Raw genomic sequence first — 14,327 nt, forward strand, 5'->3', positions numbered from 1 at the left:
CTCCCTGGTAGCGCGCGCGCGCGCGGAGGGAGGCGGCCCCGGGAGGGGGGAGGGAAGGCGGTGGCGGTGACTGCGTTCGTGCTGCCGAGCGGCCGCGCGCACGGCACGGTGTGTGTGAGTGTGTCGCTTCTCCTGTGTGAGAAAGGCGGGGAGGGGAGGCGGCGGCTGCGCTCCGTGAGGCGAAGGAGACGCCGCCGAGCAGGAAGCGCTGCTCTCGCCGCCAGCACCACATCAAGAGACGCCCGGCGGTGGCGGTGCCTGCACGGGAAGGGCAAAGTCTGGGCTGTGGAGGCTCCGGTCAGCCGGGGCAGCGCACCGCGGAGGGACTGACCCCCCGCCCCCTCCTTCCTTCACGCTCCCTCGGGGGCTCCGCTCGGCGGCCCGGCGCGGCCCTCCCGGCGAGCGGGCGGCTCCGGGAGCCCCGAGGGGCAGCCGAGGAGGATGTCGGGCGGCGGCGGCAGCCGGGAAGAGGAGCGGCGAAAGCTGGCCGACATAATCAACCACTGGAACGCTAACCGGCTGGACCTGTTTGAGATCAGCCCCCCCACCGAGGTGAGTCGAGGAGCGCTCCGCACCCGGGGCTGCGTGGGGGAAGGGAGGACGCGCTGCGGGACAGGTAGCGCCCCCTCCCCCTCCCCCGGAGGGCGAGAGAAAGGAGCACATCCACGGAGCCCCCCATAGGTGAGGCCGCTCCCTCCAAGCTCCCCCCCCAGGGGAGGCTCCGCCCCTTCCCGAGGTGTGTGTGGAGGGAGACCACCAGCCCCCCCCCGCCTTCCCTGCCCGGGGGGACTTCCTTCCTCTCTCCTCGGTGGCCAGCGCGCCGACACCGTCCTGTGCATGGGGATGAGATCTGCCCCCCCCAATCCTCATGCTTTTGGTGAACGGGGAGGCCGCCCTCCACCTGCTCGGCGGAGAAATAGAGCCCAGTCCTGTGCATGTCTACTCCGCAGTAAGTCCCATTGGAGTCAGTGGGGCTTACTCCCAGGAAAGTGTGGCTAGGATTGGGCTGACAATCTCTTATGTACCTGCACCAGCGTTTCCATTCATGAACAGAGAGTGTGTCGCCCCCCCCCCCGCCCTGTGTGAGGAAGAGGCAGCGCTCCCATCCTGTTTCCTTGGGAGCTTCGCCCCTTCCCACCACGAGCAGTTCCCCTTCACTGGGCGCCCCCCCCGTGTAAAAACAGCGCCGTTCCTAGTACAGGCCCCGCCCCCCCCGCGAGCCTGGGGTCAGACTGAATCCCCTCTCCCCCGCATCCTCACTGCCAGCACCACCTGGCTGATCCCCCAGCATCACCCCTTCCCTTTCCAATGCTGTTGAAGCTGGGAGTGCGCAGAAGCCACTCGGGGTTTCTTTCAGAAGGGAAGGCTGTGGGGAGATCGGATAAAGTCGGGGGGGGGGGAAAGCATTTTCCTGTCTCAGCTGAAGATAGTATGTTATGGCAGTGGCGTAGCTGGAGGGGGGCGGAGCACTCAGGCTGGCAGCGAGGCGGGCAAGCGGCCCCTCCCATCGTAGCCATTCCCGTTTTGCCCCCCCCCCGCCGGGAATGGCTCCGAAGGGAGGGGCCGCTTGCCCGCCTCGCTGCCAGCCTGAGTGCTCCGCCCCCCTCCAGCTACGCCACCATGTGTTGGTGATGGGCGTCCTGGGGGATTCCTCTTTGATAATATTGAGAGAGGCTGCTAGTGGCTGCAGTGTGTTCAGCTTCCAGAAGTTCGCAGGGCGTTATTTGGGGATGGGAAAGAGCTGTTGTGGGAAGAGTGTTATATCTGCATCTAAATTTCTTGAAATCAGCCCAGAGGGGGAGGGAAGTTTTATTTTCATAGGGTACAGGAGAATGAATTTGAAATACCTGCTCATGCTAGTGTTCTCATAAGCATTATGAGCAAGTTTCACAGCAAGTACAGTAGTACTGGGGAAAAAACGCAGTGGATAATTTCTTCTTAAAACATGTTTGTTGGAGAGACTTTTTTTAAGAAAGGAAAGCCACACCCACCCTGTCACAATGCTGTCACATTCTTTTTGGTTGGTCAGTGTGTATTCATGAGTCAGGTATGAAAGAAAGGTGGGGGAGAATTTTGGTAGGCAGATTGTTCTGTTGTGGGCAACAGAGGATTGTAATTTCTCTTTATTGGTTGGAAGCTGATCATGTGCCTGTTCAGGAAATTTACACTTGCTCTTGGCTCTAGTTTGTCTTCACTTGTTAACAGAAGCCCAGTGCTGAATAATGTATTTGCTTTCTTTAGTTTTAAATAGCTAATATCTAAGTAGAAAATAAATAATAAAAACACTCTGAGATTCTGAGAAATAAAAACACTCTGAGAAAGGAATTATTAGTATGTTTTTCTCCACATAAATTGTGTGCAATATTTGAAGCTATTTTGTATGTAATGCTTCAAGGGCTTGTGAAATTTATGATTTTTTAAAAAGAAAACAGAGGAGCATTTTTTTTAAGTATTGCCATGAATACAGTTGACCTTGCTTTCTTTTTGAGGGAATTAGTCTGACACTTCAGAATCCTTTTTTACACAGGTTTAGGGGATTTGTAAAAATATGGTGTGCAATTTTTACATTTGTATTTTCTCTATCCCTCCACATTTTAGGACATGTTTAAATTCTGCGGTCTTTTTTTACTATTGCCAACTTAAGTATTGAAAATCTAGTTGTTAGGTCAGCTGTGCAAATCTATTGTGTTACCTGATTCTTCGTGCAGTATTTTCCAAGATACAGAGAACTTGTATTTTGGATTTGGGCCTGGGATCCTCATGTCCCTGGGATAGTCTTTCTGTTTTGCTTACTGCAGTGAAGCATGGTACATTTGATATCTTTAATGCAGAAAAACAATTCAGTAAAACTCTTTTTGGATGTCTTATATCTTGCTGTCAAACATAAGACCCTCAGAAGTGCTTTAACTGGCCCCCATGGTAATTGGGGTCTCCCAGCACTACAATCAGCTGATCTCAGCTGCTGGGAAGTGACATATTGACAGAAACAGCACTGCTGAAAGGGTGGTACTGTGAGAGCCCAATTATCAGTCAGGCTACTCAGCAGTGTCCCTTCTGCTGAGGTGTCACTGCTGTAAGGTCATCCTGCATGATAATTTTGCTCTCCCAATGCTGCCCTTTCAGCAGTACTGCTTCTACTGATGTGCTGGGAAGGAGAGACTGAAGGAGGCTATAGGAGGTGAAGAATGGTATGGCAGAAGAGACAGACCAAGAGTGTTAAGAAAAGAGATAAACTGTTGAGGCACTATGTGAGCCCAGTTATCACATGGGCTGCTTTTCAGCAGCTCTCCTTCTGCTGAGGCTTCATGTTGTAGAGCACCTCTCAGCTGCTGAACTGTGAAGCGACACCTTGGCAGAAGTGGTGCTGCTGAAAGGGCAGCCCAACTGGTAAGTAGGCTCTCCCATATTTTGAAAATATAATCAAGACTTGCATATTTTCTCTTCTGTTGTATGCAGTTAATGAGTTCCTAAGTGAGAAAAAAGTGATTATTTTTTATAATGACCTACTTAATGACATCACTCATGGTCCTCAGCATATGCCATGAATGCTATTCATCCTGCTATACGTGTTTGACACCCCTGGCCTTATATTGTGGTATTGCCATATATTAACACATAATGCTAGGGATGGACAGAACATTGACTGAAGGACAGTTTTTGGTGAACTGGAAGTTGTCACTTTAACTGAGATGTCCTACCTATGTATTTGTATCATTTTAAGTTTTGCCTTGGTTGATGATCTAGAAGTGACTATTTTGCTGGGTGCATACATATTCATTCATCAAGACTTCATCCAAAGTGATTTCCTTCCACCAGAGCTATGTTATGACTGTCCCTTGTTTCCCTTGTCAGCATCCTGGGTCTCTCATACTAGCATGTTGATCATGCCACTTACTAGCCTACTATCTTGCAGTGGCTTCACTATCTTCTCTCTGAGTGTGGCACAAGAGTGTGTCCCCATCATTCTTGTGACCAGGTTGCTCATTATGCTTTTGCTTTTTCCTGCACAGCAGGTCTCATGTGTGTAGGCTCTTGGGGAAGTTGCCTTTTGAATATGGCAAATGTAATGGATCCAGGTAAATGAACCTATACCAAGAAAAACATAGTACTGTATAGGTGAATTGTTCCAGATATGTTCTAAAAGATGTGGATTAAGAAGACTTGAGAACTGCATGAGAACAGAATGATATTGGATTTTTAAAAAAAGGCCGAAGTGTAAGTGAGTAATAATTTGGTAGTCCTTTCAACAGCCTGAAAGACATTATTATCCCCATATTAGAGATGCAAGGCTGAGAGAAAAGTGGCTTGCCTAAGGCCCCTTAGAGTGCAGTCCCGGGTGCTCAATTGACTGACTCGAGTCCCTTGTGTCATCTGAAGAGTGTCACAAACATGCTGTAATGCATGTTTGTGCCTCTTTTTGAGTCAGGGAGGCTGGCGCAAGAAAGCATGCCAGCCCCCCCCCATGCCAGATTAAGACCCAGAGGAGGTAAGTTGGTGCAAAAGCAGGCCACCAGCATGGCGGTTTGGTGAGGATGGAGTGTGTGTGTTTCTTGGGCATTCTAGTGCAGGGAGAAGGAGGGTGGCGGGTGGAAAGGCTGGTGGGTGAACTGAACCTGAGAGGGGAGTTGGTACCAGCCTCCAGCACTTAACCCCCTTCCTGAGCAACCTGTCTTAACTGTGGGCTGCTCAGATCTGTGCCAGTGATTTAGCTGATGCAGATCTGAGTAACCCAATTGTGGTGGCTCGGGCAGAGTAAGAGGAAAAATGTCCCCTTGCCCAGAGTTGCACCATAGTCACCTCCAATCCTGCACTGGAATACAGCGCAGACCAGTCAGCATGTCTGTTCCAGCTCAGGTTACGATTGGACTATTAGACACCAATCCTATGCATTCTTTCTGGGAAATAGGCTATATTGAAAACAGTGGGTCTTAACTGTTAGTAGACCTGCATAGAATTGGACAGTCAGCTCATAGTAGTATATGGTTTGATTCTTCTGAAGGTTGGAAGTACAAGTTCAAAGAACTGGCTGAATCAGAGTTACTGATCTCTTTAAGAGGTCATAACAGGAGAGTATAATTACTGTATGGTATGTTTTCCCATGAATGCAATAATTGAATTGCATGTGAGAATTATTTCTTAACTGGAAAATGCAGTGTTTGGATTTATTCAAGTCTGGAACAAAGTGCAGTTTTCTATTGTTAACTAGAACTGGGCATTCAACTTCTTGAGGTGAAAGTGTGGCCCCCAACTCTTCTCTGACTTGCCCCGTTGTGCTGTAGCACAATGACAATAGTTACTACTACTACTACTACTACTACTACTACTACTACTACTACTACTAGTCCCTGAAGTACAATATGTTGCTTTTCTTTTCTTTTTTTTGCAGCTTTTGTTGTCACTACTACTGCTGCAGCCTACCATTTTTTTTGAACAGATTTTTTTCCTTCCACACCAGCTGAGCGCTCGTGGCAAATGTGATAATGTTAAGGAGCCAGTCAGATGTGACTAAGTGGTGATGTCACTGCACATAAATGAAATTGTGGGACTGGCAGGGAGGGTATGTGCCCTTTTTACAAAGACAACAAGGGATGGAATCTAGCTCAAAGGTAGAGTACATACTCTGCTAAATTTCTGTTCAGTCATGCCATCTCCACATAAGATTAGGAGAACCCAGTTGCCAGTCAGTGCAGACAGAACTGAGCTATACAGACCAGTGGTCTGACTTGGTATAAGGCAGTTTCATACGTTCAGCTAGGCTTCCTCAGAATACCAAATGCAAGGGAATGGCAACAGAATGCAGATATCTTGTTGTCTTGTGTGCTCCCTGAGTCATCTGGTGGGCCACTGTGAGATACAGGAAGCTGGACTAGATGGGCGTTTGGCCTGATCTAGCAGGACTCTTTTTATGTTCTGTTTCTCCTTTTCCTCATAGCAACATAGCAAGTTGCAATGCATCCAGTTGCCTTGAGGATTTTTCCTTATCTTATAAACATTTCTCATGTTGTTTTAGAACTCTTTCTTCAAAGACATAAAGGTGTTCATGAAATTGACAGTTTTGCCATAATTCTAATATTGTATTGTAGGTAGTAGTAACCTCTGTGTAAAACTCTTATTAAGAGTGTAGCACTATACGAGCACTGTACGAGCACTATATACACTTGTACATATGTACAATTGATTAATGTTTTAGATATAGCATTGTTAGATATAATTTTATATATAATTTCTGATTCTAACTTGTACAAGAAAAATGTTCACATTATCTCTTATTCTTGCTGGTGTCAATTTTGCAGCAGCGAAATTGATAGGTCAAGAAAGATTTACTCCTTCCTTGGAAGCATATACAATCCACTGAGGAAAAAAATTCTAACACTGCTGTGTGGTTTCCTGTGTGGGCACATGGGATTCTTCATCTCTGTGTGGGATTACACTTTAATGTGGGGATGCTGAAAGTAATGTGAGGATACTGAAACTTTGTTCATGCTTGATCATAGCAGAAAATAGCTGAATATAAATGTAAAAGTGGGGGGTGACGTTTTTCTAGGCTCCAAAAATTTTGAATCTGTCTTATAAATGGGCACAGGGCTGCACTGACAAACTTAGTAGGCAGTGGTTGCAAAAAGGGCAGATCCCAGTAAGTCTGAACTGCTTCCCAGGCATTGGATTGTTCTTCAGCTGAACAAGTACAAGTTAATACTTGTGTTGCCACAGATTATGTTCCAAGAGACATTTAAATGCAAATAGTAGCAGTACCTAGTTTAAGAGCTGGTTACTACCTTAATCTATATTGCTAATATCACTCGGTAATTGTGATATAGGTAATATTTGAGTGATATCACATATCAATTATATCACTCAAATATCAGGTTATCATTACCTTAGCAGTGATTCTGCATTATAGACATTTAATATTGCTGTCTCTAGTTGATTTATTATTTATTTATTAAGAGTTTACATCTTGCCTTTCCCCTTAAAGTATACTCAAAGTGGCTTAGTTCCATGTGTAAGTGCTTTATTAGTATGGGAAGCAATGTGTGGAATGTCTTAATATTTAGATTCCCTTCCAGAGTAAGCTTTTGTGTTCAAAAAAACACAGTCCCATGAAAGAACAATTCAATGAAATAGTTAGTTTTCTAGTTAATGGAACCATCCTATTAAGAGAGGAGAATTGTGAGTAAAGTAGATCAAGTTTATTCGCATTCCACTCGAAAAGATGGTGTGTATATGTTTTCTAAATTAATGCATTAACTTCTAGTGAACATTTTGATACAATCCCATATTGCTGTACTAGAAATTCTAGTCTGTAATTAGGAGAGAAGGGTATTGTTTTACACAAAAATTGGTGTGGAGCATTATGCTTGGTGGTACAGATGTTGAGGTTTAATGATGTCAAATTGGTGTTGAGTGTTACTGATTTGGTTCACATCTTTAATAAACTACTAGGCTAGCATCATTCTCCTCCCAAGTATGGAAATAAGAATCAGTTTGGATGTTGCATTTCTTTTTGCTGTGAGCTTTATTAACTCTATATGTGCATATAAAGATCCAGCCTGTTTATACATGGATTTTTTATATACTGATTTGACTCAATTAAATGGCCACTGCAAATGAGAAAGAACATGCTGATCCCTGGAGAAGGGGAAAAATGCATCCCTTTAAAATCAGTTTAAAAAACTGAACAGTCCTTTAACAACAGCCTCCTTAATGGGAGGGGGGGGCAACTGACTGGCAATCCATCAATCCTTCTCTCTCCAGTGGACCCCTTCCTTCCTCCTGAGCAGTGAAAGAAAGGTGATTGCTTTGCATTGAAGGGAGAGGCTGAGTGAAGCACTTGGAGGAGGACTGATTGATGGATTGTCTTCCTAATGACTCAACTCTTAAATTGTGAGCCCTTTTGGGACAGGGAGCCATTAGTTGTTTGTTTGATTTTCTCTGTAAACCGCTTTGTGAACTTTTTGTTGAAAAGTGGTATATAAATACTGTTAATAATATAATAATAATAATAACCTTACACCAGAAAGGTCAGCAAGGCTGTTCTTAAATCACTGGAGCAAAGAAACTTTGTTTTTTAAATTGATTTGCTATAGTTTGTTTTTTGCCATCCACCTGAGTGCTTGGAATGGAACCCACACAAATAATGAGGCTCATCCTATAGACATAATGTGTGAATCAGTGCTTGTAACTGACTAGGAACAACTTCTGTGATTTCAGGGGCACTATTTCTGAAATTACTCCAGGTTTTATTTTAGTGATAATTCATTTAAAGGGTCACAATTTGAAAGTCATAATGAATTAATGAGTGATATGTTCATGTGGAGGATGAATAAGTTCTCATGGAGTGAATTGTTGATTTATGAAATCTGTGTATGATTTTTTGAATCTGCAACATAGAACTGATCAGTGGTGATGAAAGAATAGGCTAGTAATTTTACAGGTTAGCAGTAAACAAACTGTGGCATTATCTGCTCTGTGTATAGTCCAGTAGTGAGATTTTTGGAACTTTATCTGAATCATTGATCTAGTAGTATGCGAAATATTCAAAATATTCGGTAATTTTATAAGGAGAATGAAACAAGAGAATTCCTAGAGGTTGTAAATATATTGTCGGTATATTTGGAATGTGGCTGTACTTATTATTCAGATAATGATGATCTGTTATTCAGGTAGATCATCATAACAAACTACTGCGATCTTCCTTGCCATGATTTCTTCAAAAGTTTGGTTTAGATCAGTGGTCCCCAGTCTGTGAGGTGTTGCTGCTTGGGTCATTTGGTGGGCTGCTGTGAGATACAGGAAGCTGGACTAGATGGGCCTATGGCCTGATCCAGTGGGGCTGTTCTTATGTTCTTATGCTAGAGTTGGAGCAGTGAACATGCAGGGGCGGCATGGAACACTGGCAGCAAACACCCAATGAGGCACTGAAAATGCTGGTAAAAGGCTTACAGCTCAATCCATGTCTCCTCAGAAGTGTCTCATTAGAATCAATGAGGCTTACTCCCAGGAAAGTGTGGATAGGATTGGGCTGTTAGTGGGCAGAGCCCTGTGCGTAAGGTTTTTGCCACTTGTAGGGCCCACCTGCCCAGCCTGAATTTCTTGCCACCATTTTCAGCAGTGCCGCTCTGTGGTCTCCAACCTGGAAATAACTGATGATGATGTCATAGTGTCATGCGTTATGACTGGCATCACTGCCACTTCCAGGTTTTGAGTGCTGCATGTGCAGCACGGAGACGATCGTGAGAAAGTTAAGTCTGGGCACTTCTGGTTTAGATTAAAAAATTTTAAAAGACTAATGCTGCTTGACTATGTAAAGGAACTCTTTTCTTAACGTTACTCCTTTTGCTCAGTGTGGTAATCAGTAAACATTTGAATCCTGACCAGTATTTCTTGATTTGTAGAACATGGTATCAATATTTTCAAACAGTGGTTGAAACTTTCACTAGTCTAAGATGTCTAGTCTAAGAACTAGCCTTTGTACCCCGATCTCAAACTGTAGTATTGTGAACACAAAATAGTTTGGTTCAGACATTCATCTTCTAAGCTGTGACTTTGAATGATCATGTGTGAGCCTTATATGAGTGGTGAGGTTGTGTGCTTGTCTCACCACTCTCTTTCATTTGCCAGAGAAGAAGATCCAAAGCTTCCACTTTTGCTCTTGAATGAAATATAATTCCCCGTTGCATTAAGGTGTGTTGAACTGTGGTTTAACAAACCAGGATATCAAACTTAACTTTGTTTTAACAAACCACAGTTCTCTGAGTTTGGATGTAGCAGGGAACTGTGGTTGGTTCAAAAGCCAAAGCTTTCTCCTTTTCATCTTAACATTTGGTTTAGATGACATTTGAACTGGACCGCTATCTCCCCCTCCCTTGGTATTGCAAATGATACTTCCACACTTGTACCACATTCCCTGAATTCACCCCCTTCCTGCTGTCAGGTTGCATTAAAAAAATCAACTTTTTAATTTAAAATGAAATTTTATTTCTTATGCTACAACTATATTAAAAGAGAATGGACAATTTAAAATGAAATTTAATATAGTACTAATACATGTTAAATTTTATACAATGTATCTCTTAAACTTAATCAGTGATCCTTCATCAAAAACAGTGAAACATTTTTTTATATAAAAGAATGAGCAGTTACTGAAAAAATCTGATTTTTAGGACAAGCATTACAAATATGGGATGGTAGCATGAAATACCTGATCTGTAAGCTTCCTGCTGGACCCAGAGTCTGACACACCATGACAAGCACTTGTATTCTGGAAATGTTAAACTTACCATCTTCAGAATCATCTGCTCAAACAGCTGGATGATTTCTATTGTAAATCTATATTTTTTTTCCTAATACTTTTTTTCTGTTCTATATTATCTGGTATTGCTATATCGATGATTTTCACTAGTTTTCCTTTCTTCTCAACAACTTATTCAATAGATGTTTATTTGTAGTTGGAAATTCCATAATATTTGGCATCTTTTTTTTCAACAACTTTTTTCAATTTTGTGGTCCCACCAGTTTTTGGCTGGATAAAACTTAATATTTTTGTTCATCTTTTATGACGGAGTACATTTCTTAGAGAACAGGTTTGTTTAGAAAAATCAAATAATGTAATAGGTAGCTTCCTGCCCATTTGTCTTGATTATTTGAGAGTTTTCACTCTTTTTTTGCCAGGATAATTTAACCTGACAAATTGTTGTCAGTGGGGAAGCTGCCAAAGACACTGATCTGTAGGAAAATATCATTACATTTGTTATGTCTTGTTGCCTGAGCAGCTGCTTTGATTGTATTAACCAAGTAAAATAATGACTCATGTGAACCAAAAAGGTGTTGAGAAAAATAATTTATTTTTGTCCAACATAATGGACAAAATTGTTGGAGTAGGAAAGGAAGCCGTCTGATGAAGTAATGGTGTGCTGAGATATTGTAGACTGAGGGCCCAATCCTGTTGTTTCGGAGACTTCGCATAAAGTCTGCATCCCTGTTATTAAATGACTCATGACTGTATTAGTTATTGTTCTTAAATTTGTACCTCCTTCAGTATAAATACAAATGCGAATGGATATGATTTTGAATCAAGTTATGAATCTTTTAATTGACAAAATAGACAATTTTTTAAATTCTATTTACTGCTGGAATGAAAAGGCAGCCTTCAAAAATAATGTTGAGGGATGTAATGAATTATTGTGGATCTTTTTTAAAACTTTTGTGAGAAATGAAAAAGGGGGGTTTGGTTGCTGATTTATTGGCTGGTCCAAATATTGTTAGCTGTCCACCTGTTACCTGGCAGTAATCAGTTATTCCTTGTAGTCAAAATTGCCCTTGTAGTGGTTATGGCATACCTTCTTATTGCATTCTCTGGTTGACATTAGTAGTAGGAATGCAGGTCCCCTTGATCTTCAGGCCTTGAGGATTCAGAGTCGTGTACTACTCAGTTTTGCAACTGGCATTGCAGTTCTCTCTAGAGCAGGTTTTCTTAAACTGTGGGTCGCAACCCACTTGGTGGGTCTCTATCTGCTTGCTGGTGGGTTGTGAAGCTTTAGCTGATACCTGAGGAGGCAAATGCATAGAGCCCTATGGAATGTGAAACGGAGCTATATCATGCGTTTACTCGCAAGTAGGTAAACTTACCTTAGTCCATCAGAATGGGCAGACAGAGAGGAATCTGACACCAGAGTGGTCCCGATCCGATGAACACAGCCCCCCAAAATCTCCCGAGAAGGAAGTCCCTCCTCCAAGCTGACGAATGTATTGAGCCCCATGGAATGCAAAACTAATCCACACATTCATGTTTACTTGTGAGTAAGCAAATGTGCCTTGGCTCATGATCAGGTCAGGCAAAGAGGCATGCAAGGCCACCAGAATGATGAAAGTGGAGCTCAACAAATGCTCCAGAAGGCCGTTCCCCCACTTAAAAGGATAAAAACAGAGGCTTCAGCTGGTAAGATGAATTCTTTTTTCTTTTTTAGACTTGTAAAGCTAGGTGGGTCCTGATAGTGATGTGGTTTAAATATAAGAACTTAAATTGAATTGGGCACTGGATAGGGCTGGAAATCTTACTGATTTTTTTAGAGTGTAAGTGGGGTGAGATGTTATTGCAGGCAGGCTACAGAGAAAATTCTCTTGGTGGAACAGGGCTGGCTTCCCCTTATTTAATTGTTTAATTTATTTATAATTATTTCTTTTAATTTGCTTGATGATGTCACTTCCGGCCATGATATCACTTCTGGTGGGGTCTCTTTCTCATAGCAAGCTGGGGAAGGATATACAACTCCAACCTTGTTATACATTGATTTTTTATACACAGATTTAACTCAACATAAATGGTCACTGCAAATAAGAAGGCATGTGCTGATCCCTGGAAAATCCTGATCCCTGGAAAAGGGGAAAAATGCATCCCTTTAAAATCAGTTTATAAAACTGTTTTTTACTGTTGTAGAGAGACAGTCATGCAAGTGATTACAGGTATAACCTAAGTATCCACAGATTTTTCTATCTCAAATGAGATAGATGAGAAGTACCCTTTAAATTAAAGGAAAACAGTCCTTTAACAATAGCCTCATTAATTAGAGAGAGGGCAGCAGACTGACAATCCATCAATCATTCTCTCTCCAGGCACAAGGCAAACCCCTCCCTTCCCCCTCAGCATGTGAATGAAGGCTAAATGGCAGTGATTATCATCTCCATTCTTTCCCCCTGGCTGGGGCTCCTGGTGAAGGGAAGGATTGATGAATGAAGCCTAAGCACCTGGAGAGAGACTGATTGCCTCTGTGTTTATTTCAAAAGGTCAGCAAGGCTGTTTTTCAATCACCTGCAAAGGGACTTTTTAAAAAAAATGGTTTTGCTTTAGTGTGTTATTTGCCATCCATGTGAGTTCTGGGAAGGGAACCCTCACGAATAATGAGACAACCTGTACACATATTAGCCTATGTAAAAAACATAGGGGAAACAGCTAGGCACTCTAAAGTGGGAAAAATGCATAGGTCTCTGTGTCTTTCAGTTGGAAACCAGGTGTGATAATTCTACAGTCTGAATGAATGTCTGAAATAATAATTTAGAAAGTCCTATGCTTGTGAAAATAGTGTTTTCAATTTAAGATTTTCTGAATGTTCCGGAAATAAATGAATTTGCACTTGGCTAAATGGGAGTACCCGTGAAAATATTGTAAAAGGTTTTGCAAATCCTTAGTAATTTTAATCCATGGTAGTAATAGTGGTGATGGAATTGGTGAGGATAAATGCATTCTGGTTTAATTGACAGAGTAAGGACATAATTGTAAAAACTGCTGTCTTTACATCATCTTTTAATTAGAGTGCAATACTATTGAAGTGCCTGTGAGTGTTGCAAATGTGCTGTAAAGCATGTTTACAACTTCTCTGGAGTTGGGGAGGGGTAAGTTCACGCTGGCCTGAGGAGACTAGTTGGGGAGGGCAGGGGAGGTTGGGGAGGGCAGGGGAAGGAGGACATTTTGGGACAAGGGAGGGTGTTTTGGAGGAGAGTGGGTGGTGGGCGGACTGGATGTGGGAGGAGGGTAGCACCGCCTCTGGCACTTAGGCCAGATCCTAACCCCCTTCCCTAGCAACCTGACATTACACTGGTCTGCTTGGATCTGCAGCAGTGATTTCGCTGGTGCAGATCCAAGTAGCCCCATTGCGGTTACTGGGGCATTACTCAGGATAAGGGGACATGTTACCCTTACTCAGTTATGATCCCTCCACCTTCAAACCTGTACTGGATACTGCTTGGGCCAGTGGGCCTGCCTATTCCAGGTCAGGATAGGGTTGGGCTATTAACCCCTTAAGTGTGCAAAGAAAACTATGTTTTTCTATTTTTGTTGCATTTGTATCTTTTCCGTTGTGGAATTCAGAACGATTTGCAAGGCTAGGCCTAGGCTTCTTCTGAAACATGAAATCAAGTCTTTGATTCACGCTACTGCTATAAAACATATTCCAAATAGGGCAGGCCTAAACGAGCAGTTGTTCATGTTTCCAAGATACTCTCATTGTTAGAACACTTTCAGTTGATATGTGCCATGATGAGTGAGTGGGCCTTCTCACTGGCAGCCCCCCAAATGTGGTATTTCCCTACCTTGTACTATGCAGCTGCTAGTATTTTGCCAGAGGTTGAAGACCTGACCAGTTACATGAGCTTTCTTTGTGTCTGTGTGTTTTGTTTTTCCTTATGACTTGTTTTAATTGCTGTTGTAATCTGAACGAATGTCTTTTAATTTATATTGTAAGTTATGTTGAATCCCCCAAACAAGGCAGAAATTTTTAACAGTAATTTATACAGCAGTCAGTTGCTTTTCATGATACTTTTGAGCACCCTGT

General features: G+C 42.8%; 1 protein-coding gene across 13 annotated transcripts in view; it reads left to right on the forward strand.

The window, feature by feature from the left end:
- The first annotated feature begins 99 nt into the window (after positions 1 to 99).
- Positions 100 to 14,327, forward strand: part of AFDN (afadin, adherens junction formation factor) — a 141,038-nt gene continuing 126,810 nt past the window's right edge. For all 13 annotated transcript variants that reach the window (XM_066616412.1, XM_066616429.1, XM_066616421.1 and 10 more), the window contains exon 1: positions 100 to 552. In XM_066616412.1, coding sequence (XP_066472509.1) covers positions 442 to 552 — 111 coding nt within the window. In that variant the 5' untranslated portion in view covers positions 100 to 441. The remainder of the gene's footprint in view (positions 553 to 14,327) is intronic.

Source organism: Tiliqua scincoides, chromosome 1, assembly GCF_035046505.1.
Source record: "Tiliqua scincoides isolate rTilSci1 chromosome 1, rTilSci1.hap2, whole genome shotgun sequence".
Lineage (NCBI taxonomy): Eukaryota > Metazoa > Chordata > Lepidosauria > Squamata > Scincidae > Tiliqua > Tiliqua scincoides.